Raw genomic sequence first — 25,118 nt, 5'->3', positions numbered from 1 at the left:
ATCACAGACTTGTACCCCTGAGGCAAATAATACATTATATATTAATTTAAAAAAAGGAAAATTCAGAATTAGATTAAGAAATGAACTGTAACATTAACTGAAGAAAGACAAGTTCTAAACCAGATTCCCTGAGATGCAGATATTGTGGAACAGAGCAGAGAGCTAGGTGAGCACCTCTGTTAGCACCTAGTGCATAGAGGCTAAAGCCACACAGCTTAGATTCATACCCCACCCAACTGCCCACTATGATACAATGTTTAACAAGCCTTGATATCTCTGTGCTTCATTTTCCTCACCTATAAACCATAAGAGTGAAATAACCTACTCTGCAGGATTTCTATGAAGGCTAAATAATTCAATGTGCACAAGGTATGGGAGACCTAGGTCTGTACTCCCTGAAATTGAAATGGTTATTTTCATCATTATTATATAAACTTTTTATTAAGATTATTAATATCAACTTTCAAAGTTGTTAATCTCCCTTGTTCATTTATCCATAATGAAGCTGCACAACTATTTTACACACAAATTTCCTTTGCTGACTGGCTGAAATCATATTAGCACTTTGGATCATGCTGATTTACTCATGGTGATCAGAAGTTGGGAGTGACAACTCCAAATATCTTGCACAAATACAAAAAAAAATATGAAAGGTACATAACAGCTTAATTATGTGTGTCCCATGATGAGAGGAAAGTAGAAATAAAATAGGCCCTTAGTTGTAAAGAGTTTGTGATCCAAAGGTATAAAAATCAGGGGGGAGAAAGCATTTGAGATGAAATAAATCAAATCAAAATTTTAATGGAGATGATAGGGCAAATAGAGAAGATCAATATGAAACCTCTAGACAGTTTCTAAAGTCATAATGAAAGAACTTCAAAAACAAGTTTTCCTTCAAGCCAAAGGCGATGAAAGCCGGGTTATGAAGTTTGAATACACTCTTGTGGTCAAATATAAAATTTAGAGATGTACAACATATGATAGCTGATTTTATTAAGATTTATTCAGTACCTAAAAACAGTTAATCAGTTGTTTAAGAAAATTTAGGGGAGACGAACCTTGGGAGACTGTGGACTCGGAGAAACAAACTGAGGGTTTTGGAGGCGAGAGGAATGGGGGGTTAGGTGAGCCTGGTAGTGGGTATTAAGAAAGGCACATATCGAATGGAGTACTGGGTGTGGTGCATAAACAATGAATCTTGGAACACTGTAAAAATAAAATTAAATTAAAAGAAACAAACTTAAAAAATTAAATCATCTCTTTTTTCTAAAGTGAGTCCAGTTGGACTTTGAGCTTACCTGTAATGAAATACCCACCTCCTTCAAGATGGCTGAGTTTCACTGAAGATATCCATCTTCATACCCCCTGCACTGAGAAACTCAGCGGAAATCATACAAATGCATTTGCTCTCTCCCCCAAAAACTGAATCAGTAGTGGCTTAAGAATTGTCACATCCCCTCAGTGAAGGACCAGAAGTGCTCACTCTCAGCTATCTCTCTGAGGGGAGGAGTAGCAAAATTATATACCTTCCCTCAGTTGTAATAGGATCATTTTATTGTTGTTGCCTTTGTTTTTGTTGTTGTTATTAATACTTCGTGTTTGTGGAGCAGTGTTAGATTCACAACAAAACCTAAGAAGGTACAGAGTCCCCATATAGTCCTGCCCCCACACAGATATCACTCCCTGCCATTATCAGCATCTCCCACCAAAATGGCACATTTGTCACAACTGATCATTTAACCATGACACATCACCACCACCCAGAGGCCAGAGTTTACCCCAGGGTTCACTCTTGCTGTGGTACATTCTGTGGAATTAGAAAAATGTTAGTGACATGCATCCATCATTATAAGATCATACAGAGTGTTTTCACTGCCCTCAAAGCAGGGTCATCTCAGATTCCTAAAACACAGAAGATAATAATTCTTTTCACACAATGTCTAGTTTTTGTTAAATTCTAAATAAAACATCTCGCATCATTTTGTGTAAGAAAAAAAGAGCATTATTAGTTCATAGACACCACAAAAGAGGTTGGTATTTCATAAATGTGAATATTATAAATGGCCAATTCTAGAATTCATTAAGTGAACTTTTTAATTTTCTAAACAGAAAGAAAAGACAATTTCGGATAATCCCTCTTCTCCTCCCCCTCCATCCTCTCCCTCTTTTTACCTCCTTGCCATAACTTGAAAAGGAAAAGTAATCATTTTAAAATATGATGAATCATGAATATGATAAAATAGCCACGATGATTTTCAAGTGAAATGGCTGAAATACTCACCATGACTTTCACAGCCCTCAAACGCTGTGCCACGATCATTCCTACCAAATTTCTTCCCAGTGCCTCGAGGCATGCACGGTCCAGCCACACCTGACACTTGTCATTCGTAAATACACCCACAACATCTCATTCACCAAATTTTCAGTATTTCATAGTGGCTAACTGACCTGCCTCTGATACAACCTCCATTCTTCACTGTTACCTGTGCACAGAGTCCAGTTCAGATGCTGTCTCCTCAGCAAAGCCTTCCACGTTTTCCCAAACCACTTTCTTCCTAAGGACCTTCCACTGGTAAAATGTATGTGTATGTGTTTAATGAATCATGCAACCCTTAATGATAGCCTTCTTTCTTTTTGCTTCCATATCTTCATTCATTTGACTTTATATCCTCTAAGGCAAGTTCACACTGTTCTGTTTTGTGCAATTGAGGCTAAGCTGGCAGGCAGTTTAGCAGAGAGCAGTGAAAAAGAAACCAGTAGCTTTTGTGCTCCAAGTTAATGTCTCCCTCTTGAATACTGCACCCTCCTCTGCCCTGCAAAGCATCAGACTCCAGCCATAAGGGTAGAGCGAGCATAAAGCCAGAAACCATACATATCCATTACATGTCCTGACTATCAAATAGATGGAAAATTCAGGATGTTTCAAAAGAAGAGATGACCATTTATATTTATGTTTAAATATAAACCCCCCAGTGCAAGACTGGGCAAAGAAACTTGCTTAGGGATAAAGAGTGTTTCTTCCTAGGACTTCACTAGAGAGTTCGCTTCTCATTCATCCTCTCCATATATCATCCCTGATTCCAACACCAGAAAGAGAATAAAATTCATAGGTGACAGTGGGTTTGGGCAGTCAGCAGTATCATTAATATCAGAACAGCTAGGATCATAGTATCATAAAATCATGGTATCAACATTATCAACACATACTGATTAGAAATGGTCAGTATACATCCCTGTCCTCCTGACCTTCAGCCTTGCAAATAAGAAACCCACCCGCAGAGGAAACTATATCTGCCCCTTCAGTGGATCCCATTTCAATAACAATTACTTCTGAGACAGTGCTAAATCAAGCAGAGGCCAGTGAAAGCAGGGAACCCAGACACATCAAAATCTTTTCATTACTGAGAGAAATATGTTTTTGGAACTTCATGCTTCTCAGGAGACAGAATTACAAAATGGCAACTGCCCAAAATACCCAGTCCCTAATGAGGGGCACGAAAAGAACATTCTTTAGTTGGGCTTGAAAACACACCTTATTTCTTTTTTTAAATTTTTTTTAATTTAATTTCTTTTCAGTGTAACAGAATTCATTGTTTATGCACCACACCCATTGTTCCATGCAATACATGCCCTCTATAATGCCATACCTTATTTCTTATACAGAAAGAGATGAGGTCCAATAGAGAGCTCAGAGTTTTTGCTCTTCCAGTTCTGACTTATTTTGAAGATGAATCATGTGCAGTGTGTTTACAACATGTAAACTCTTCCTCAGGTACATCTACTCAGCTTTCCACTGCAGGATCTTTGGGGAGAGAAGATACTTCACAGTAGCCAGTCTTTCCTAGAAGGCTTGAGTTAGACTCTTCTGAAGGGTCTTAATATGAGCAAAAAGTTTGTTACTACTACTCTTAGAAATTTCTAGCATAGAAAGTAAATATCCTCACTATTCTGTGACAGAAACATCTCTAAAGCCAGCTGTATTACCCCAGGACAATTCCCTGGCAGAACACATGGATGAAACATTTCCTCTTCCTCCATCAGATAGTTACAGAAATTATATAGAAATTCAGAGCCTATGCAGGGATAAGGTCTCTGTCCCTCCCACCCAACCCTGAAGGATTTGCTCTATAACTATGTAGCTCAGGCAATGCTGAATCACAGCAAACCATGGTGCCAAGGAATCCTGGACAATGCTGTCAAAAGGCAGATTCTGTCCTCAAACCTCTTCTCCCCTCCTAGTCTCCCAAGGGGAACCCTCTCATTTCAGTTACCAACTGCTCCACTCATGCCCCTCCTTTAAGTAAAAAGGACACCTTTAAAGTCACTCTGAGGTATAGACTACTAAAAGTTCCCAAAGGTTTAAATCTTTATGTCTGATTTTAAATTTATTTTAAATTTATTTTTATTTTTTATTGCTATGTTAGTCACCATATAATACAACATTTGTTTTTGATGTAGTGTTCCAAGATTCATTTATGCACCACACCCAGTGCTCCATGCAATAGTGCCCTCCTTAATACCCACCACCAGGCTCACCCATCTCCATACCCCTCTCCCGTCCAAAATCCTCAGTTTCTTTCTCAGAGTCCACAGTCTCTCATCTCCCTGCTCTGATTCTCCTCCTTAATTTTTCCTTTCCTTCTCCTAATGTCTTCCATGTTATTCCTTATGTTCCACAACATATAGTGAAACCATATGATAATTTCTCTATTTGACTTATTTCACTCAGCATAATCTCTTCCAGTCCCATCCATGTTGGTGCAAAAGTTGGGTAGTCATCCTTTTTGATGGCTGAGTAATATTCCATTGTATATATGGAGCATATGGTCTTTATCCATTTGTCTGTTGAAGGGCATCTCAGCTCTTTCCACAGAAAAGGAAACAGTCAACAAAAGAGGCAAACCATGGAATGGGAGAAGATATTCACAATTGACACTGCACACAAAGGGCTGATATTCAAGATCAATAAAGAAGTTCTCAAACTCAACACCCAAAAATTAGAAAATCAAGTCAAAAAATAGGCAAAGACATGAACAGACACTTCTTCAATGAAGATACACAAGTGGCTAGCAGACACATGAAAAAATGTTCATCATCATTAGCTATCACAAAAATTCAAATGAAAACCACATTGAGACACCACCTTACACCAGCTAGAATGGCAAAGACTAACAAGACAGGAAACAACAAGAATTGGAGAGGACGTGGAGAAAGAGGAACCTTCTTACACTGTTGTTGAGAATGCAAGTTGGTGCAGCCACTTTGGAAAACAGTGTGGAGATTCATCAAAAAATTAAAAATAGAGATATCCTCTGATCCAGAAACTGCACTACTGGGTATTTATCCCAAAGATATAGATGCAGTGAAAAGAAGGGCCATATGAATCCCAATGTTTATAGAAGTAATGTCCACAATATTTTTTTTTAATGAGGAAACCATTCTTATTCTTTTATATATTTTATTTATTTACTTGACAGAGAGAGGCACAACAAGAGAGGGAGCACACACAGAGGAAGTAGGAGGAAAAGAAAAAGACTTCCTGCTGAGCAGGGAGCCTGATGCAGGTCTCAGTCCCAGGACCCTGGGATCATGACCTGGGTCTAAGACAGACACTTAACCACTGAGCCACCCAGGTGCCCCAGTCCACTCTTTTTTAAAGGCACAGAAAGTATTTAGCCCTAGTATGTGTTTCAGCACATGTAGCAGCATTCAATTCTACCTTCATGATTTCTATGTCTGTGACTTTAGGCAAGTTTCTGAACTTCTCCTAGTCTCCTAGAAAATATTACCATAGATATAATAATTACTATTCATCTTAATGATATCAATAATATATAAATTATTACAATGAAAACTAGTGATTAAAATTTCTATAATTTCTAAAATATTTTGAAGTCATTATTAAGTCAGTAAGTAAGGAAATAAGAGTAAGAAAGTGGAAATGAAAAAAAAAGTGGAAATGAAAATGCTTTTACATTTTTTAAATTTATTTTTTTATTTTCAGCATAACAGTATTCATTATTTTTTCACCACACCCAGTGCTCCATGTAATCTGTGCTTTTCCATTTTTTAAAAAATTTTTAAATTAACTAAAGTTATAGTTTATGTACAATAAAATGTAATTTTTTTTGATTGAACAATTGTATACACTACTCAGTGCTTGCCAAGAATGGTGTACTCACAATCCCCTTCCTGTTTCACCCATTGCCCACCTTCCTTCTGGGAACTATGAGTTTATTCTCTGTATTTAAGAGCCTGGGGTTTTTTGTCTCCTTTTTTCTTTGTTCATTACTTTTCTTAAAATTCACATACGAGTGAAACTATATGGTATTTGTCTTTTTCTCAGATTTATTTCACTTAACATTATAACAAGTCCTTCAATTTTGCTGCAAATTGTAAGATTCCGTTCTTTTTAAAACGGAGTAATATTCCATTGTGTATATGTACCACATCTTCTTTATCAACTCACATGTCATCAAATGCCTGGGTTGCTTCCACAGTTAAGCAGTTGTAAATAAAAGTGCAATAAACAGGGGCGCCTGGGTGGCTCAGTGGGTTAAAGCCTCTGCCTTCGGCTCAGGTCATGATTTCAGGGTCCTAAAACTGAGCGCCTACCTCTCTCTCTGCCTACCTCTCTGCCTGCTTGTGATCTGTCAAATGAATAATAAAATCTTTTTTATAAAAGTACAATAAACAGAGTGCTGTATATTTCTCTTCGAATTAGTGTTTTTGTTTTGTTTGAGTAAATATCACACAGTGAAATATTAGATCATATGGTAATTTTTTTTTTTGAGGAACCTCCATGTTGCTTTCCACAGAGAATGCATTAGTTTGCATTCTCACCAATAGTGCAAAAGCGTTCTTTTACTCCACAACCTCACCAACTCTTGTTTTTTTTTTGTTGTTTGTTTGTTTTTTGTTTTTGTTTTTATCTTTTCAATTTTAGCCATTCTGACAGGTGTGAGGCAATATTTCACTGTGGTTTTGATTTGTATTTCCCTGATGATGAGTGATGTTGACCACACTTTGATGTGTTGACTTGTTACTTGTATGTCTTCTTTGGAAAAATGTCTATTTAGGTCCTCTGTTCATTTTAATATAAGATTATTTGTCTTCGTGGTGGTGAGTTGTATACATTCTTTATATCTTTTGGATACTAACCCCTTATCATTTTCATCTGTCTCTATGTATTTTTTTTTCCTCTTCGATCTTTGGATTGACGTATTCATTGTTTAGAAGCAGGGTATTTTCCTCCACATATTTGTGTTCTTTCTACATTTCTTCTTGTTGGTAATTCTATTTTCATACCAGTCTGGTCCAAAAAGATGTATAACATGATTTCATTCTTTTTGAATTTACTAAGACCTCTTTTGTAGCCTAACATGTGATCTATTCTGGGGAACATTTTCTAAGCACCTGAAAAGAATGTATCTTCACTAACATTGGGATATAATGCTCTGAATATATCTGTTAGGTTCATTTAGTCAAAAATGTCATTCAAAGCCACTGTTTCCTTATTGATTTTCTGTCTGCATGATCTGTCCATTGGTATATGTGGGGTGTTATAGTTTCCTGCTATTATTGTATTACTGCCAATTTCTTCCTTCATGTCTGTTAATAGTTTTTTTTATGTATTTAGGTGCATCCAGGTTTGTTGCATAAATTATTTATAATGGTTATAGACTCTTGTTGGATTGTTGGACTCACTTGCTAGAGTCAGTTCAGACCTAAAGATACATGCACGTTGAAAGTGAAGGGGTGGAAAAATATTTACCATGCAAACAGAGGGGAAAAGAAAGCTAGGTTATGGGAGCAATACTAATATCAGACACAATAGATGAGTCGTCTTATCTCTCCTTTGATTGAAGCTCTCCACTGGTGTACTAATTTGCTCTCATAAAAAATGAAGTCATTTGATGCAACCCACAAGGCTCTATGTGATCTGGACCCACCACCCCCTCTCTGACCCCTCATCTAATACTTTCTGGGTTCCCATGGACTCAAACACTCCAACACATTTCTGTAGTGTATATCTACACAGCTGACTCCCTCATCTCCTTCAAGGACTTACTCAAATGTGATGTCCTCCATAAAAACTACTCTGACAACTTTTGTAAATCTGAAGACTGGAGAGAGGGTTAAGACTGTGGAGGAGTAGGGAACCCTAATTTCATCTGGTCCCTAGAAATCAGCTAGATAGCTATCAAATCATTCTGAACATCCACAATAATCACCCAGAGATCTGATAAAAGAATTGTTACAATTCTACAAATGAAAAAGTGACCACCTTTTGCAAGGTAGGAGGTGTGGAGACATGAATCTACCGCAATCTATGGGAAACTAAGGGAGGGAGGGTGGGAGGGGGAGGGATCCTCAGTAAGCTTGGTACTAGAAAACTGTATAAGCAACAGTCTAATTTTGTAAAGCAAAATTAGAACTTTTAGAAGTTTGCCTGAAAAGCTTTGAGGAGGTGAAGCAATCCACATGGGACAATGTAGTCTCAGAATCCCCAGGGTCACAAAAAGAAGAAGGGTGCCTTAGTGCAGAAGAGTTCCCAGGCATTGGAGCAAGGAAAACAGTTGCAAAAAATGAGCCCAGGTGTCAGCTTTCTATTCAGTGTTCCCATAAACTGAAAACTGCAGTGAGTCTGGTGACTGGTCACCTGTCAGGGGCCCAGCAATGGTCAGAACCATGGAGAGATTTCCCCTTTCCCCTCCCTGGTAGGAACAACACTTGTCACAGTGCTGTGGTGTTTGCCACAGGAGTCTATAATGTTTGGACACTAGAAATGGTGTTGTGTGTCTGAAATAGAAATTCCTGGTCATCGAATAGGTGAACATAAAGTGTAAAACCAGGAAGACCAGAGTGATTAACTGTTTTTCCCTGAGGGAATCACTGAAGAGTGAGGAACATGAACATACATCTCCAAGCTAGAATCAGGACGCTGCCATTTTAGTTCTCATCCTCTAAAGTAGTGGGGAAAGCCTTCAGGGACAAAAAGCCACATAGAGAAATCTGGCCCACTTTCACTGAGTCCAGACCCCTGGTAGGGCAGTGTAATTCCACCCAGGGCAAAGACTCCTGAGAATCAGCCTGAAAGGTCCCTCCCCTGAAGACCAGCAGGAACATCCAGCTAACATCGTTTATTAATCACACAGAACTGCTAACTGCTAAACTCCAGCACTAGTGGAAAAAGTATATAGAATTTGTAGCATGCGTTTTTTTTTTTTTCCTCTCATGATTCTTTAGTCTTTCAGATTATTTTTTTTTCTTTTTCAACTAATTTCTTTGGGCTTTTTTAATGTTTTTAAAAGTCTTTTTCATTTTCATTTTTATGGATACATTTATCCTTTCATTGCATTTAATTTTATTTTTGAATATATGCTAAGTTTTTCTTTCTTGAAAATTTTGAAATCTAGCTCTTTTTTCTTAAAAAAAAATCAAAATACACACAGGGTCTAGCTAATTGCTTTGTTCTGTTCACCTGTTTCATCGTATTTGGTATCTCTCTCTTTCTTTTCTTGACCAGTTTCTACCTCTTCTGATTAGTTTAGTGTATACTTCTCTATGGTTGTTGCTGCTATTTTAGTATTTTGTTCTCTCATACACCCATTCTTCTCTGGATAGATGACAAGATGGAAAAACTCACCCCAGAAAAGAAAACAAGAGGCAATAATGACACAGGAACCAGATCAGTATGGAGGTAAGCAGGATATTGGAAATAGAGCTCAGAATAATGATAAAGATACTAGCTGAACTTGAAGAAAAACAGCAGACACTAGAATATCCATCTCTGGAGAAATAAAATAACTAAAATCTAAACATATAAAAATTTAAAAAGCTATTAATGAGATGCAATAAAAAATGCAGTCTCTAATTGCTAAGATAAATGAGGCAAAAGAGATAATCAGTGATATAGGAGATAAAGTGATGGGGAATAAAGAAACCAAGAAAAAGAAAGGTAAAAAACTACTGGATCACAAAGAAAGAATTTGAGAGATAAGTGATATCATAAAGCAAAACAATGTTAGAATACTTGGAGTCCCAGAAGAAGAGGAAAGAGAGAGAGGGGGAAAATGTATTTTGGAGCCAATTATATGTGACAACACCCCTAATCTGTGGAAGAAAACAGTCATTCAAGTCCAGGAGGCTCAGAGAAATCTCCCTCAAAATCAATAAAAATAGGTCAATACCTCGATATAATAGTGAAGCTTGCAAATTTCAGAGACAAAGCAAAAATTCTGAAACTAGCTCAGGACAAGAGTTCCCTAACCTACATGGGTAGAAACATAAGAGACTGGCAGCAGAACTTTCTGGCAGTCCAGAAAGGACTGGCATGATATATTCAGGGTGCTAAATGAAAAACTATGCCATCAAGAATACTTTATCCAGCAAGGCTGTCATAGAAGGAGAATAAGATAGATAGGAGAGACAAATAGAAGGGGAGATAAAGAGCTGTCGAGACAAACAGAAACTAAAAGAATTTGTGATCACTAAAGCAGCACTTCAGGAAAAATTAAAGGGGATCCTTTGAGTGAAGAGAGAGCCCAAAAGTAACATAGACAAGAAAGGAAGAGAAGAAGAAAAAGAAGAAGAAGAAGAAGAAAAAGAAGAAGAAGAAGAAGAAGAAGAAGAAGAAGAAGAAGAAGGGGGAGGGGGAGAAGAAGAAAGGAAAGTCAAAAAAGAAAAAAAGGGCTGAAGTGTACTGTAGGAATTTGGCATTAAATAAGCATAAAAAAAAGGCTTCACTGAGGAGAGATTAGAATAATGCCATAAGTAGATGAAGCTACTGGGCAAGCAGCAATATTTAACCAGGGAAAGCCTGCTTGATGTCCTCAAGAAATTACAAGGAAGCCAGTATGTCTGGGAAAAGGGAGCAGGTATGGAAATTCTAGAAAAGGCCAAAGTGGCAATAGAAGATCAAATCATTTTACGAATTTGGTGTTTTGTGTTTTTTGTTTGTTTGTTTGTTTTTGTTTTTGTTTTCGTTTTTGTTTTTATTCTGAGCAAAAGGGAAATCACTGCTGGGTTTTAAGCAGCAAAGTGTGCTGTGCTGGAAATAGACTTAGCAGAACAAGAGTGGAAGTAGGGAGAATTCTGAGTTCAAAACTATTATTTATGATGGAAGCTCATAACAGGATAAAAGGAGACTTGGTGGTAAAGCAGATTATATTCTACATATATTTTGAAGGCAAACAAATGTGGTGTTTTGTTTTGTTTTGTTTTGTGTGTTTTTTTGTTTGTTTTTTGTTTTGTTTTGTTTTTTTCCTAACAGGTTAGGTGTGAGCTGTGATATTATCAATTTTTTGGACTTCCATGTTTTTGGCCTGGAAAACTAGAAGGATGGAATTTTCTGGGGAAGGCCACAAGTGTTTGACTGCAACAATAATCAGTCATTGTTTGTCTCCCTGGCTGGGATGAGGTCAATGGGGGTGCTTAGCCTGGTGGTGGTTCCTGGGGAGGGGTCCTGGAGACACAGGTCATCTAGGACCTGGAAGGGAAACATGGGTCCATGCCTGCACCTCTTCGCCTACAACACCATGCCTACCACAAGTTTAGTGTGATTCACAGATGGTCTGGGCCATTTCTCAGTGGACTCCACCATGGCTGGGAGTCTGGCAGGCGTGATTTCCACCATTGTGATACCTCTAACAGACCTCATCAAATCCAGGCTAATTGTACAGAATGTGCTGGAATCATCTTACAGGGGGATCCACTGTGCTTTTTCTACTGTTTATCAATAGGGAGGGTTCTTGGACCTTTATCAAGAATTTTCCTTGACTGTTTTAGGTTCTGTTTGTTTCTCTGCTAGTTTCCATGATCATAGAGAATATCAGGACTGGATTTGAGATCAGTTCTCTCTCCTCTAGAACATTACCAGGGTCTGGCTACTGAGGTGACCCAGACCCTCTCCTTTGCCTTCAACATGGTGAAAAGAAAGGCAAAATCTCAGAGCCTCTAGCTTCCTCACTGTGGAGGAGTAGATGTCCATTTCTCAGGAAGAATGGCCTGCTTCCCACAGACAGTGAAAGCCTCGGGGCTACTGGGGCTCTAGAACGAACTGTCGACTCACTGAAGACCCTTCCATATTTTGGAATTATGTTTGGCAACTTTGAGTTATAAACTTATCTTTACTGAAATTGTTACATTGTGTCTCCTCTGACATATAAATTAACCCCAAGGCTGGATCAGAGTAGAATCTCTAGGAATCATGAGTATTAAAAAGTTCTTCAGGGGTGCCTGGGTGTCTCAGTTGGTTAAGTATCTGACTCTTTACCTCAGCTCAAGTTTGACCTCAAGGTCATGAGTTAAGCCCTTTGTTTGTCCCCATTGTGGGTGTGGAGCCTACTTAAAAAAAATGTTCTTCAAAACAGGACAACTTCAGTCTAAAGAATGAATAATTTAAAATCAAATAGAAGTGTGCTGACTGAGGGGTGATTGGGTGGCTCTTTTGGTTAAGCATCTGCCTCCAGATCAGATCATTATCCCATGCTCCTTGGATCAAGCCCTGCATCAGGTTCCCTGCTCATAGAGGAATCTACTTCCTCCTCTTTCTCTGCTCTTCCCCATGCTCATACTTTCTCTAGCTATCTCCCAAATAAATAAAATATTTTTTTTAAAGAAGTGGGCACCTGGATGGCCATTAAATGGTCATTAAAATATTTGCATTGGGCTCAGGTCATGATCCCATAGTCCTGGGATTGAGCCCTGATTCAGGCTCCCTGCTCAGCGGGGAGCCTGCTTCTCCCTATCCTCCTCCCCCTGTTTATGTGCTTGCTCACTCTCTCTCTCTCTCCCTCCCTCCCTCAAATAAATAAACAAATAAATAAATAAGTGTACTGACTGAAACTATGTTGTATTCACAGGTACATGTTGTCTCTTATTGTGCACACACAGAGTGACAAAAGGATATTATTGGCTTTTGCTATTGGAAATGTGAAGAATCAGCCACATACCACCACTGAGCTCAAATTGATGTCCTGTGAACATCTGTACCACTGGGAGGTTTCCCAATATGACAGTCTCATTGTGAAATTTCACCAGATTTGATAGCAAATATAATAGTAATGAAATCTGCATTTTCACTCAGAACGTAAATGTGCAATTTGTACAACACCAAAGAAAGGCAATTATCCTGAAACCTCAAAACAACAAATAGTTGAAGTGGCTGAGCAGATACTGCATCATGAGTTTAGCCAAAGGGTCACAGCTTGCACTAAACCACATCAGCCTAGTTTCACTCAATTTGATCCTAGACTTCTCAATACAATCATTCTGGAATTCGTAATTTTTGCTGACTTCTGAGTACACAGACCACAGTATGAATTATGCCTTATAAGAAACTAAATGAAAATATTTAACATTTAAAAATTATCACTATTCTAGTAGAATCATAACTCTTTATGTAAATGTGAAGCAGGCCAGGCTTAGATGTTTTAGGAATCTTGTGTTTCAGGAAGGCAGTTTTTACCATGACTGCTTAATTATGCCCAACAAGATCTTCCAGGTGAAGTCATGTAGAGCTTAAGTAACCTGAATTCTATGCATTTTTAACCTCCTTTACAAGCCTACTCTGAAAATAAACTCTTGAGTCAAGTTATTCTCACAAAATGCCCTAGATCCCTAGAGCAAATCAAAAAGAACATTTGACACATATCAAAAACAAAAATGGTAAATGGACAAAAATGCTTTAGGTCAATCATCTACTACATTTTTTAAAAATCAGATTTCAGATTGTTCCACCTTGAGGTCTGTATGTCAAGTTTATATAACTGTCTTTTCAAATAATGCCTACCTATGAATTTAAAAGTATCTAAGATTAAGTTGTTAATTTATACACACGGGTTTTGAGGATGTTGATATTTATACACACATAGGTTTCTGGTATATGAAATTTATTTTTGAAAAGGAAAAAATCAATCATTAAATATAAAGATATTAAATAAAAAATAAATTTAAAAAGTATAAAGATATTTGTTATATATATAAAGTATCAAGCAAGTAGGTGATATACAAGGCTGACTTTCAAGTAGGAGGTCTGCAGTGAAAATATAAATGTCTGAGTCATCAGTATAGAGATGGTATTTAAAGTCACAAAAACCCTTGATTGTAATTTACTTTTAACATAACTTATGAAATGAAATTTTCCCCCTGAGCTTTAGTTTCCTAAATTCATGCACTTTCAGAGAAATCTCAGCTAATCAGAATTGCTACTAAAAGAAAAAATAATAAATAAATAAATAGATAGATAAATAAATAAAAGCAAGCTTCCTGATCATCAATGACCTCCCACAAACATTCTCCTAATGGACGTTCCTAAAACTTAAGGTGAAAAATTTTCTCTCCTTCATAATATCACTTTCATTACTACTTCTCCTTTCTTCTCATTTCTCTTCTTCCCCTCTGTTTCTATAGCAATAGTAAATTATGTAATTAATAGCAAAGGTGGCAAGACAAGTAGCTTATTGATGTCTTATGTTACCTACCAAGAAAGTCCTGCCTCATCATTAACAGGATTTTTGCCTTTTTTTTAAGGATCTATCTATTTATTTGAGAAATATATAGAGAGATACCATGAGAGAAGGGGGGGGAGGGCAGAGGGAGAAAATCTTCAAGCAGACTTCCAGTGAGCATGGAGCCCTACAAGGGGTTAGGTATCACAACAAATGAGAAAAGGACCTGAGTAGAAACCAAGAGTCAGATGCTTAACAGGCTCAGTTAACCAGGAACTCAAATAGGATTTGTACATTGAGAGATTTTTTTAGTACAGGAAATGAACTTTAAATAAATCTTCCATATTTTTATTGTCAGAGTTTGAAAGTTGACCCTTATCCTCAAGGAGGCATACTCAAACAAAGTCTCTCAGAATGGATTTAGATGGGTTGATCTGCCATACTTCAAGCTCCAGTCATCAAATCTGTAGGAAAGTATTTATTCTGAGACAGACTCACTGCCCACTCTCACAGGGACTGGCTGCTATTATCCATGCTCAGTTGTTAATGGTACCTAAACTAAAATGTAAATCTAATGAGGTACATGAAAAATATAAATGAAAATACAAAAGTGCTTATTCTAGTTATTAGCCAATGACTAGAATTTTTTTTTTTCTCTCCAGGGAGGAAAATCTCTGTAGGAAAGCAAATTACCAGGCAAAGTTAGTTTAATACAGGCAGAATTCAAAAACCCATAGCCCGAAACATTTCTCCTAAAACAGAATTATACATGCCATGGCCAGACAACCAAGAAATCTTATCCACTAGTCAGTGAATCATTTTCTTGCATGTTCCCATTTGGATGAAATATGGTAAAATTTGTTCTGTTTTCTCTGTCAGTTGTTGCTTTTCTCATATGTATGAACTTATCCCTGAGGTGTTGCTTTCTATAATATAATTGTCAGAATTGGATAAAATTGTCCCTAATGCACCAACCAACAACTAGGCAAATACCCATGCACTTACATGACAAATGTATATGAAACTAAGAAGATAAACAAATAATGATAAATATGATGAACAAAGAAAAAACTTAAAGGACATAAAAATTATAAATCAATACAATGAATATATTTGTTATAACTAGAATTATACTATTCGAATAGCAGGTCATGAGTTATCTCCTTATACATGCTCAAGAGACTTTAAAAAAAGGCCAATTTTTACAGATGTTACAAAGGAAAGATAAGCATCAAATAAAGGCTTAATTAGTTGATATGTGTGGTCCTGTGGGATCATCAGCTTTTTGTACTGACTTGGAGATATTCATCGCTGAGCCAGAAAATATAAGAACCAGATTTAGTAGTGTCAAAACTGATTTTCCAACAAAATAGGTCAGTCAAAATTAGTGGCCAATTTTTCAACCCAGGTCAGAACCATGGAAAAGAGAAACACAAGCCAGAATAATATACAAAGGAGGGAGGTAAAGTGATAGATGTAACAAAAGCTGGCTCACAATCTGCTGTGCAGACAGCAGAAAAGTGAAGTGGGCTTATCTCCCACAAATACTACTGTATTTGATAGTGTGACACTCTATGATGCTGACTTAAAATGAAATGGATCTGTGGTCATTCCACTTATGTTTACAAGCATCCTACTGGGAGAAGTTTCAATTGTCCATATTGAGATGAAAACTTTTTTTTTTTAATTTCTATCAGCCTAATTTTATTTAAGTTGTTACAGAATTAGACATTGGAGTCCTCTGTTTTTTGTTGTGGTGGTTTCTTTTTTTTTTTTTTTGGTTTGTTTATTTCCCCCCATTTCAAGTCAGAGGTTGTTGCACCATAACTTCCTCATGGCATTTTTCACTTCTGCATTTCTCAGAGTGTAAATCAGAGGGTTGAGCAAGGGTGTCCCAATAGTGTAAAACACAGCCACCATCTTGTCCACTGGAAATGTAGTTACAGGACGAGTATATGTGAATATACATGGGACAAAGAATAAGATGACAACAATAATGTGTGAGGTGCAGGTAGAGAGGGCTTTCTTTCTTCCTTCTGCACTCTGGTTATTCAGAGAATGTAAGATAAAAATATAAGAGGTAAGCAGGACTATGAAACTTACCATGCAGATAGCCCCGCTGTTAAAAACTATGAGTAAATTGATTGTGTAAGTGTCCATGCATGCAAGTTTCAGCAAAGGTGTCATATCACAGAAATAATGATCAATAACATTGGGTCCACAGAATGGTAGTTTCAAAGCCAAGAAAATCTGTGAAGAAGAATGGATACAAGATACCACCCAGGCCAGATTCACCATTGTATCACAGACTTGCTGGCTCATGATAGTTGTGTACCGCAGGGGCTTACAAATGGCCACATAGCGATCAAAAGACAGGAAGACTAGCACCAAGACCTCCAAACACCCAAAGAAGTGAACTGCAAAAATCTGGGTCATGCACTCATTGTAGGAGATGACTTTCTTCTCAGATACAGAATCTACTATCATCCTAGGAGCAGTGGTTGTTGAGAAACAGGCATCAGCAAAGGATAAGTGGAAGAGGAAGAAGTACATGGGACTCCCAAGTATCCGGCTGTATCTTATGGTCATTACAATCAGTAAATTTGCCATCAGAGTTGCAAGGTATAGAAACAAGAAGACCACAAACACAACTTTCTCCTTTAGAAGATTCTGTGTTAGCCCAAACAGAATGAACTCATTCACACTGCTATTCAACTCCATCATTACAGTGAGTGTAGAAATTGTTCATCTGCAGAGAAATTTGGAGAAATAGTGACCTGGCAATAGTGGTGAAATTGATTCAGAATTGCACTTTTATAGTTCTAATTCCATCAACACATAAACCTATGGCTCTCAGTTCTTCATATATTGAAATCACTTGGAAAACCTTGGGGTTTTTTTGGTTTGTTTTTGTGTTTTATTCTGTTCTTTTAATGTTAATGTCCATGATTTAACCATGAGCATTAGCTGAAGGTCTTCTTATGTGGACTGGGATTTTCAGGAATAATAAAGCTCAAGTAATTGTGAGCTCTGCCAAGTTCTGAGAACTAATGACTTTGCTACAATCTTGATCAGATGACTTTAACGTCTTGAAGCTTTTTCTTCATTTGACAATTAGACACTCTAACAGATACTTTAATAAGTATATATTTATGTGTATTAAGTGCACGTAATATATAATATGCATTATATACATAATATAAACATATAATATATATTTGTAATGTATATATTTATATCTATTTATATATAATCATATATGATGTATATATTATAAATAATATCCCTTATAACTTTAAAACATATACACTTGGAGACTACCTTTTAAAAACCACATTCCTTGATTTGGACATGAGTTTGCAACTATTATTCCTGACCTCTTGAGTATCTTGTTTGGATTATGCTTTAAGAAGAAATTACTTCCACAGATTCAGGGTCATGGTGGTAATAATTTTACCTTTATTACTTCTGTTTAGGAAATTACTATAATTTATCTTTATTCTGTCTTATAATACATTTGCAACTTTTAATATTGATGTCAAATAATCAGAATTTATTTTGGTATGTGTTTTGAGAAACTCTGATAAATCATTAATCCTTCAATTAATCAATAACAACATCAGATCAGCCACTAGTATGTACTAACTGCATACTCATATCCACAATCTATGTAAATGGCACAGAAATTTGTCCTCAGCTTCTTTTTTTTTAATTTATTTATTTTCAGAAAAACATTATTCATTATTTTTTCACCACACCCAGTGCTCCATGCAAGCCGTGCCCTCTATAATACCCACCACCTGGTACCGCAACCCCCAACCCCCCCCAATTCAAACCCCTCAGATTGTTTTTCAGAGTCCATAGTCTCTCATGGTTCACCTCCCCTTCCAATTTACCCAAATTCCCTACTCCTCTCTAACGCCCCTTGTACCCAACTTTTGTAGCAACATGGACGGGACTGGAAGAGATTATGCTGAGTGAATTAAGTCAAGCAGAGAGAGTCAATTATCATATGGTTTCACTTATTTGTCCTCAGCTTCTTTACAACCAAGCAGGAGGGCTAGCATACCTCTAGATAAGATTGTTAACTACATAAGAATTATACACATTGTGATAATACCAAGTGAATTCTGGTTCCATATATACAAAGTTACCTTGATTATGAACTGGCTGCTCAGTGAAGTTTCAAAAGCCATCAGGGAGATTCAAATCAAAACCATAATGAGATACCACCTTACACCAGTTAGAATGGCCAAAATCAACAAGACAGTAAACCACAAGTGTTGGAGAGGATGTGGAGAAAAGGGAATCCTCTTACACTCTTGGTGGGAATGCAAGTTGGTACAGACACTTTGGAAATCAGTGTGGAGATTCCTTAAGAAATTAAAAATAGAGCTACCCTACAACTCTGCAATTGCACTACAGAATATTTACCCCAAAGATACTGATGTAGTGAAAAGAAGGGTCATATGTACCCCAATGTTCAGAGCAGCAATGGTCACAATCACCAAACTATGGAAAGAGCCAAGATGCCCTTCAACGGATGAATGGATAAAGAAGACACGGTTCGTATAAACAGTTCTTTGAAACTCAAGTAGTCCATAAGTTTATACTCACTTTCCCTTAGTATAATATATATTTTAAAATTACTTACTCAAATATCCATTTATCCCAATAAAGTTCTATATGTAAACAAAACTTAAAACTTAATTGTCATCCAGCTAAAATAATATTAGTGTAGAAAGATAAGCTAAAGATATTATAATTAAAAGCTCTGATTGGCAGTCCCAATGATCTCTGACAGCTATAGAAAAGAAACGAATATATAATGATTACTTTGTTTTGAAACATCAGATTCCTAGGGTGTCTGGGTGGCTCAATCAGTTAAAGGGCCAACATTTGGTTTTTACTCAGTTCCTGATTTCATGGAACTTGGGGTGAAGCTCCCCAGTTGAGCTCCATGCTCAGCAGAAGTTTGTTTGGATATTTTCTCCCTCTGCCCTTTCTCCCATTTGTTCTGTCTCTCAAAAAAATAAATAAAATCGTAAAAAGAAGGAGGAGGAGGAGAAGGAGAACAAGAGGAAGAAACATTAGAAAAGGGATGGACCCAAAGGGAGGGAGGGCTTGACTGTGAAGTTAGGTGAGAATAGTCCGTAAAATACAGAGGGTGAAACATGCATAGCTTCAGGTTAGCATAGAGATGAGCACCATAAACCTATAGTTCCATTAAATTAAACGGTAAGTAACAGAGAAATGTGGGGACAGATAATGGACAGTCATGAAAGCCAGGAGAGGTGGTTCTATTTTCTTTTATTTTAAATAAGCATAAAGAAGGCCAAAGGCAAAATTTTGAAAAAAAAAGCAAAAATTTGAGGGCATTAAAACAAGAAAGTAGCACTTATGGGTATATCCATTATGTGAGATCAACACCACCACTCAGAGTTCTATCAGTGAATTCAGTCATTTCCTCATACTCCACACTGTCTTACCCTGATTTTGGATGATATCACGTTAACAGAGCATGCGTTTTTTATTTGTAAAATTCTTAATTTTTACTTTTACCTGTTGAAATTTTACAATTCAAATTATATTGGTATCAATAATATTCCCTTGGTTTTCCCAGGTCAATAGCCTTCTGCCTCTACCTCTTATTTTAATGTATATATATATATATATATATATACACATTGTGAGATATATATATATATCACAATTCAATTAGGCGATTCTAGATTATATATTATTCTTGCTCTATAATCTTCAAACATCATTTAAACAATATTCCTCTTTTGTTATTTCATTTGACCTGCATGTTTTCTTGCAAGGTAGGTGTGGCCTCTTGCTTTATGCACAGAGACATCTGTATGCAGAGCTTCACCTGCGATCAAGAAAGTTTCACTGAGTACAGTACAGTCAGGCTAGAACTAGAATGGGATGTTACTAGATAACATTTTCTTTCTCTAGCATTCAGACATTGCAGCATATGAAACAATAAATCTCTATCATCACGTAGATCGCATCCAAGAGAAGACAAATCCTGAGCCATTAGAGGATACCAACTGATACATTAACTCCTGGTCCTGACTCCAAAAATCAGGTTCTATAAACTGCATGGTGAGGTAAATGGAAAATTAGATACCCAAATGAATAATGGTGAAGAGGAAGACAGGGAAAATACATAATACAGTCAGAGCAGGAAAGAGGAGACTGGGAGTGAACAGACACCAGGCATTGAAGAGTTAGGGAATAAGACACAACAGACGTACAAAAGAAGGAAGGTGAGAAAAAAAAATGGTGAAGAGAGTTATTTGACCCAAGTTTTCATTGGAGAGTTCAACTTCTTTCCTCCTGACCCACCCCATGATCTCTCACCTTAAAACCAGACAAAAGTTGTAGTTGTGGGTCATAAACAAGGGGTTTAAAAGGTCTTGAAAACCCAAGAGTATAGAAAATGCACTCCTACCTTATATTCCATCTCAGAAACATCACCACTGACCTAAAACTTTTCAAATCAGGGAACTCCTCAAGATAGAAACTTCTGCCAAGTTGGCCACAATGCCATGCTGAAGTTTCCTTCTCTACCCCACCCCTGCATTAAGCATAGATTATTTGAAAGGTAGCAAAGTCTTCTGCTGAGGCTAGGAAAGGCTTGGGAACCCTGGGCCATCTCAGCCCCTCATGGGTGGAAATAGCATCCAGGAACTTCATAATTTGTTAGAAGACACTCTGAGTATAGATTCCATCAGATCAGTCTTGACAAGGCAATGTGAAGAAATTATCTCAGACAGATGAAAAACTTACCTCTTTGCTTATGAGGAAATAGATGACTTCCAATAGAATAAATTTTTTTGTATCTTCAACTTCAATTTACTTAGAAGCTGAATCATATGAAGCTTGAATAAAACATACAAACTATACTTCACTGAGGTTTGTCACTGGTTTCATCATAAGAGGTGATGGGATGTAGAGAGTTTATGCAGAAAGGGGACTCTGCATGTGGCCTTACATCACAGAATTCTTCCCCAGAAGCACTAAGTCAGACAAAAACAAGGCCTAGATTGGAGCAGGAGAGACGTTCATGAAAAAAGAGAAATTTATTAATTCAGTTCCTCAAAACTTTGTGGAGGAACTTTATCCCTGCACTCTGAGAGAGAAATTCTTCTGAAGCCACTTCTCTTCCCAGAGTTGCTCTTTTGGAAAACACATGAAGTAACTGATTCCTTCTACAGCACTGCATATTTATGGCAACTCTCACCCAAGTTTACAAATGCCTAAGGCAGGCATCCAGCCTCAGGAACCCCAGGAAAACCATTACTCCCAACCCAGTCCCAAAGGATGTCCAATGTGTTAACTTGTTCAGATGGTCCATGGGCAAACACATGCTTTGGGGCCAATTAGTTAGCTTCAACTCACTGTGAACTGCAGGAGAGAAAACTCTGCTTTCTTCTCCATAGGCTTTGCTTAAACCCATCTCCTCTAGAAGCATGAAAGTTGTTGAAATCAGTTAATGGTTTAGATAGATGGAGTATGTCTGGTAGACTGACATGTGTCCTGGCCCCACCAATATCTTCTATGTGATGTTAAGCAAGTTTTTCACCTTCTTAAATTTCCTATTTTCTCTTAGGAAAAGTCAACTGATAATAACATTTTCCAGTCTGTTTGTTTGTTTGTTTGTTTCTTTCTTTCTCTCTCTTTCTCCTTCTCTTTTTTTCCTCCTTCCTTCCTCCCTCCCTCCCTTCCTCCCTTTCTTCCTTCCTTCCTTCCTTCCTTCCTTCCTTCCTTCCTTCATCTTTTTTAGAGAGAAAGTGCACAGGAGTTGTGAGGGGAGGGGAAGAGGGAGAGAGAAAATCTCAAGCAGGTTCCATGCCCAGTGTGAAGCCCCACACAGGGCTCAATCTCATGAGATCATGACCTAAGCTGAAATCAAGATCAGACACTCAAATGACTCAGCTACCCAGGTACCCCCATTATTTCTTAATTTTTAATATTTTATTCAGTTCCCCCATTCCTAATCTTACCTATGTTCCTAAGTCAATTTATAGAGGAAGACAGGAGAGAAAGAAAGAAAGAAAGAAAGAAAGAAAGAAAGAAAGAAGAAAAATAATTTTTGAATACATGTATTATGTATTGTCTTCTATATTTCCTTTTTTTTTTTTTTTTTTTTAATATATGTGCCCTTCCTGGGGTGCCTGGGTGGCTCAGTCAGTTAAGTCTCTGACTCCTGATAATGGTTCAGGTCATCATCTCAGGGTCACGAGATCCAGCCCTGTGTCTTGCTCTGCACTCATCAGAGTTTCTTTGTTCATCTCCCTCTGCTCCTCTCCCTGCTTGCTCTCTCTCTCCTCCTTCTCAAATAAATAAATGAATAAATAAATAAATGTGTAAATAAATAAATATTTTTAAAAGATACATGCCCTTCCAACTACCAGAGAGAAAATCGCTTGTGAATGGTTATAACCTACTTAAGATGATATAGATTGCATTAAAAATTACTTTTCATGTGGCAAATCATGTTATTACCCAGCACTCTGGATATTTGGTCCAAATATCAACTACCAAGTGTGTCACTATCTGCTAGGCACCTTCGATGGGGATGAGCTGAGTCATGCAGGGAACAGGGGAAGGACAGAATGGGGAGACAGGAATGGAGGTGAGAGGATCCCACAAAAGATCGCACAATGCCTTGCCATCTTGCTGAAAGGCTTAGTGGCAACCATCAAGCCCTGGCACTTCACAGAAATGTCAGAGAAAATCACACCACAAAACCTGGTCTCTTTTATCACAAATGGACTGGAAGAATCCTGAGGAAGGTTTTTGGTGTGTCACTTAAGATCTTAGAACTCAGCTTCTCCATCAATTGAATGGGAATATGAAGACCTACCTTTAAAATGCTTCTGGGGGTGGCTAGGTGTCTCAGAGGGTTAAGCCTCTGCCTTCAGCTGAGGTCATGATCCCAGGGTCCTGGGATCAAGCCCCACATCGGGCTCTCTGCTTGGCAGGGAGACTGCTTCCCCTTTCTCTCTCTGCCTGCCTCCCTGCCTACTTGTGATCTCTCTGTCAAATAAATAAATAAAATGCTTCTGTAAATCTTAAAATATTTAACATAAAAATAATGAATCCCTGGCTCAGAGAAAGCACAGAAGAAATATTCATTTGTTTTTATTAATCTTACTTAAACATGAGGAACTGAGAACCAGAAAAGTGAAATATCCCACAAAGTTCCCACAGCTAATTGGTAACAGAACTGAGTTTAGAATCCACATCTCTTAAGTACAAGTCTAAATCTCTTTTATGTTCATATGATGTGCATAGTAATGTCATAAGATTTCTTGGCCTGGAAAACAATAACTGACAATGAATGAGCCCCTGCATTAAATTTCCCAGTCCAAAAGTCCTAAATGAACTTCTTACTTTTGAAGGAATTATTAAGCTTTCCATTCTGGTGGGGAAATTTTGGAGGGTAGTTTGCAAGAAGATCCTGAAGTGGCCAAAGGCAAGAAGGTGAGTCAACAATCTCTTGAAGTTTCTTCAATCTCTGAGTCAAATGACCTTTAGCACTCATTAAATTTCTTGTACACCAAAAGACTGGATGACATCTGGATTCCAGGTTCTGTCAAAGCAATTCCAAGATTTCCTGAATTCACTTGACTATGCTCATCCCATCATGGAAACTGTGTGGAAATAGAACAAATGCCAACTGAGGTTTGTCCTAGTTTGAGCCAACTTTGTCTTCAATTTAGCAACAGTCAGGGCCCTGATTTAAACTCTGTTTATTTAAAGTTGTATCCTACAAGGGAAGGTTTCCAATTAATAACTCAGAAATTCTGGCTAGATAAACCCAACTAACACAGTGAAAATTTGAGGGAATAAATGATATTAATGTGATCAGAAATACTTCATGATTAAAACTCAGATCACTGAGAGCAAGATTTGTTTTTGTACACAATGAAAGAATGGACAGAGAGTGAAGAATAAGAAAGTTCATAGAGAACAACGGCTTTATTTTCTATTTGAATATGTATATGTATATCACATATATGAATACACACACACATATATATACACACACAATAATAATATATTACCATTTTCAAGATTTAATATCTGTAATAACTACATTCCTTTGCCAAACATGACACCTTAGTGTATTGATGTAAAGGATATGATACATCCGATATATCATGGACCAAAAACAGGAAATACAAAATTCCCTGCCTCACCTAGAGCTTACAGTCCATGAGAGGAGGCTGACAAAAAAACTAAAAATAGGAAAATTAAATTATATCTGCATATCAGAAAGTAATAACTTCTCTAGAACAATTTTTTTTTAAATAAATAAATAAGAGTAAATGGGGAAGTGGGGTCATGAAATCCAAGGTGTGAGCTCCTCTTTTTCAGAACATAGTCATATGATGTAAAGACTCTTATTGCTCAGTTTCTGATAATGCTTGATCTCTTCCATTCTTGAGTCATGACTGTTGTCTTCATCAATCACAAAGATCAGTATCCTACACATGAGCTTCTTCTCACTTGAAATAGTGTAAGTTTCTGTTTCTAATCTCTCAGATTTTTTTTCCATTTCTTACAAATTTACCAAATCATGGGATGAGTGGCAAGAGTCCTGAAGGAAAATTTCTATTTATAATCTTTTATTGAATCTTAGAT

The 25,118-nt window shown here is 37.2% G+C and overlaps 1 protein-coding gene and 1 pseudogene across 1 annotated transcript; one reads left to right on the top strand and one right to left on the bottom strand.

The window, feature by feature from the left end:
- Nucleotides 1–11,603: 11,603 nt before the first annotated feature.
- LOC122913619 lies at nt 11,604–12,222 on the top strand (annotated as a pseudogene).
- Nucleotides 12,223–16,259: 4,037 nt separating this feature from the next.
- Nucleotides 16,260–17,174, bottom strand: LOC122914364 (olfactory receptor 4C11-like). Its single transcript, XM_044260987.1, has one exon. The coding sequence runs from the start codon at nt 17,172–17,174 to the stop codon at nt 16,260–16,262; it is 915 nt and encodes a 304-aa protein (XP_044116922.1).
- Between the last annotated feature and the right edge of the window lie 7,944 nt (nt 17,175–25,118).

The sequence above is a fragment of the Neovison vison genome, chromosome 7, assembly GCF_020171115.1.
Source record: "Neovison vison isolate M4711 chromosome 7, ASM_NN_V1, whole genome shotgun sequence".
Lineage (NCBI taxonomy): Eukaryota > Metazoa > Chordata > Mammalia > Carnivora > Mustelidae > Neogale > Neogale vison.
The sequence above is the reverse complement of the archived record's forward strand: the minus strand, read 5'-3'. Positions and strand labels throughout refer to the sequence as shown.

Coding starts and splice junctions, on each gene's coding strand:
- LOC122914364 (XM_044260987.1), bottom strand. CDS start 17,174: ATGGAGTTGAATAGCAGTGTGAATGAGTTCATTCTGTTTGGGCTAACA.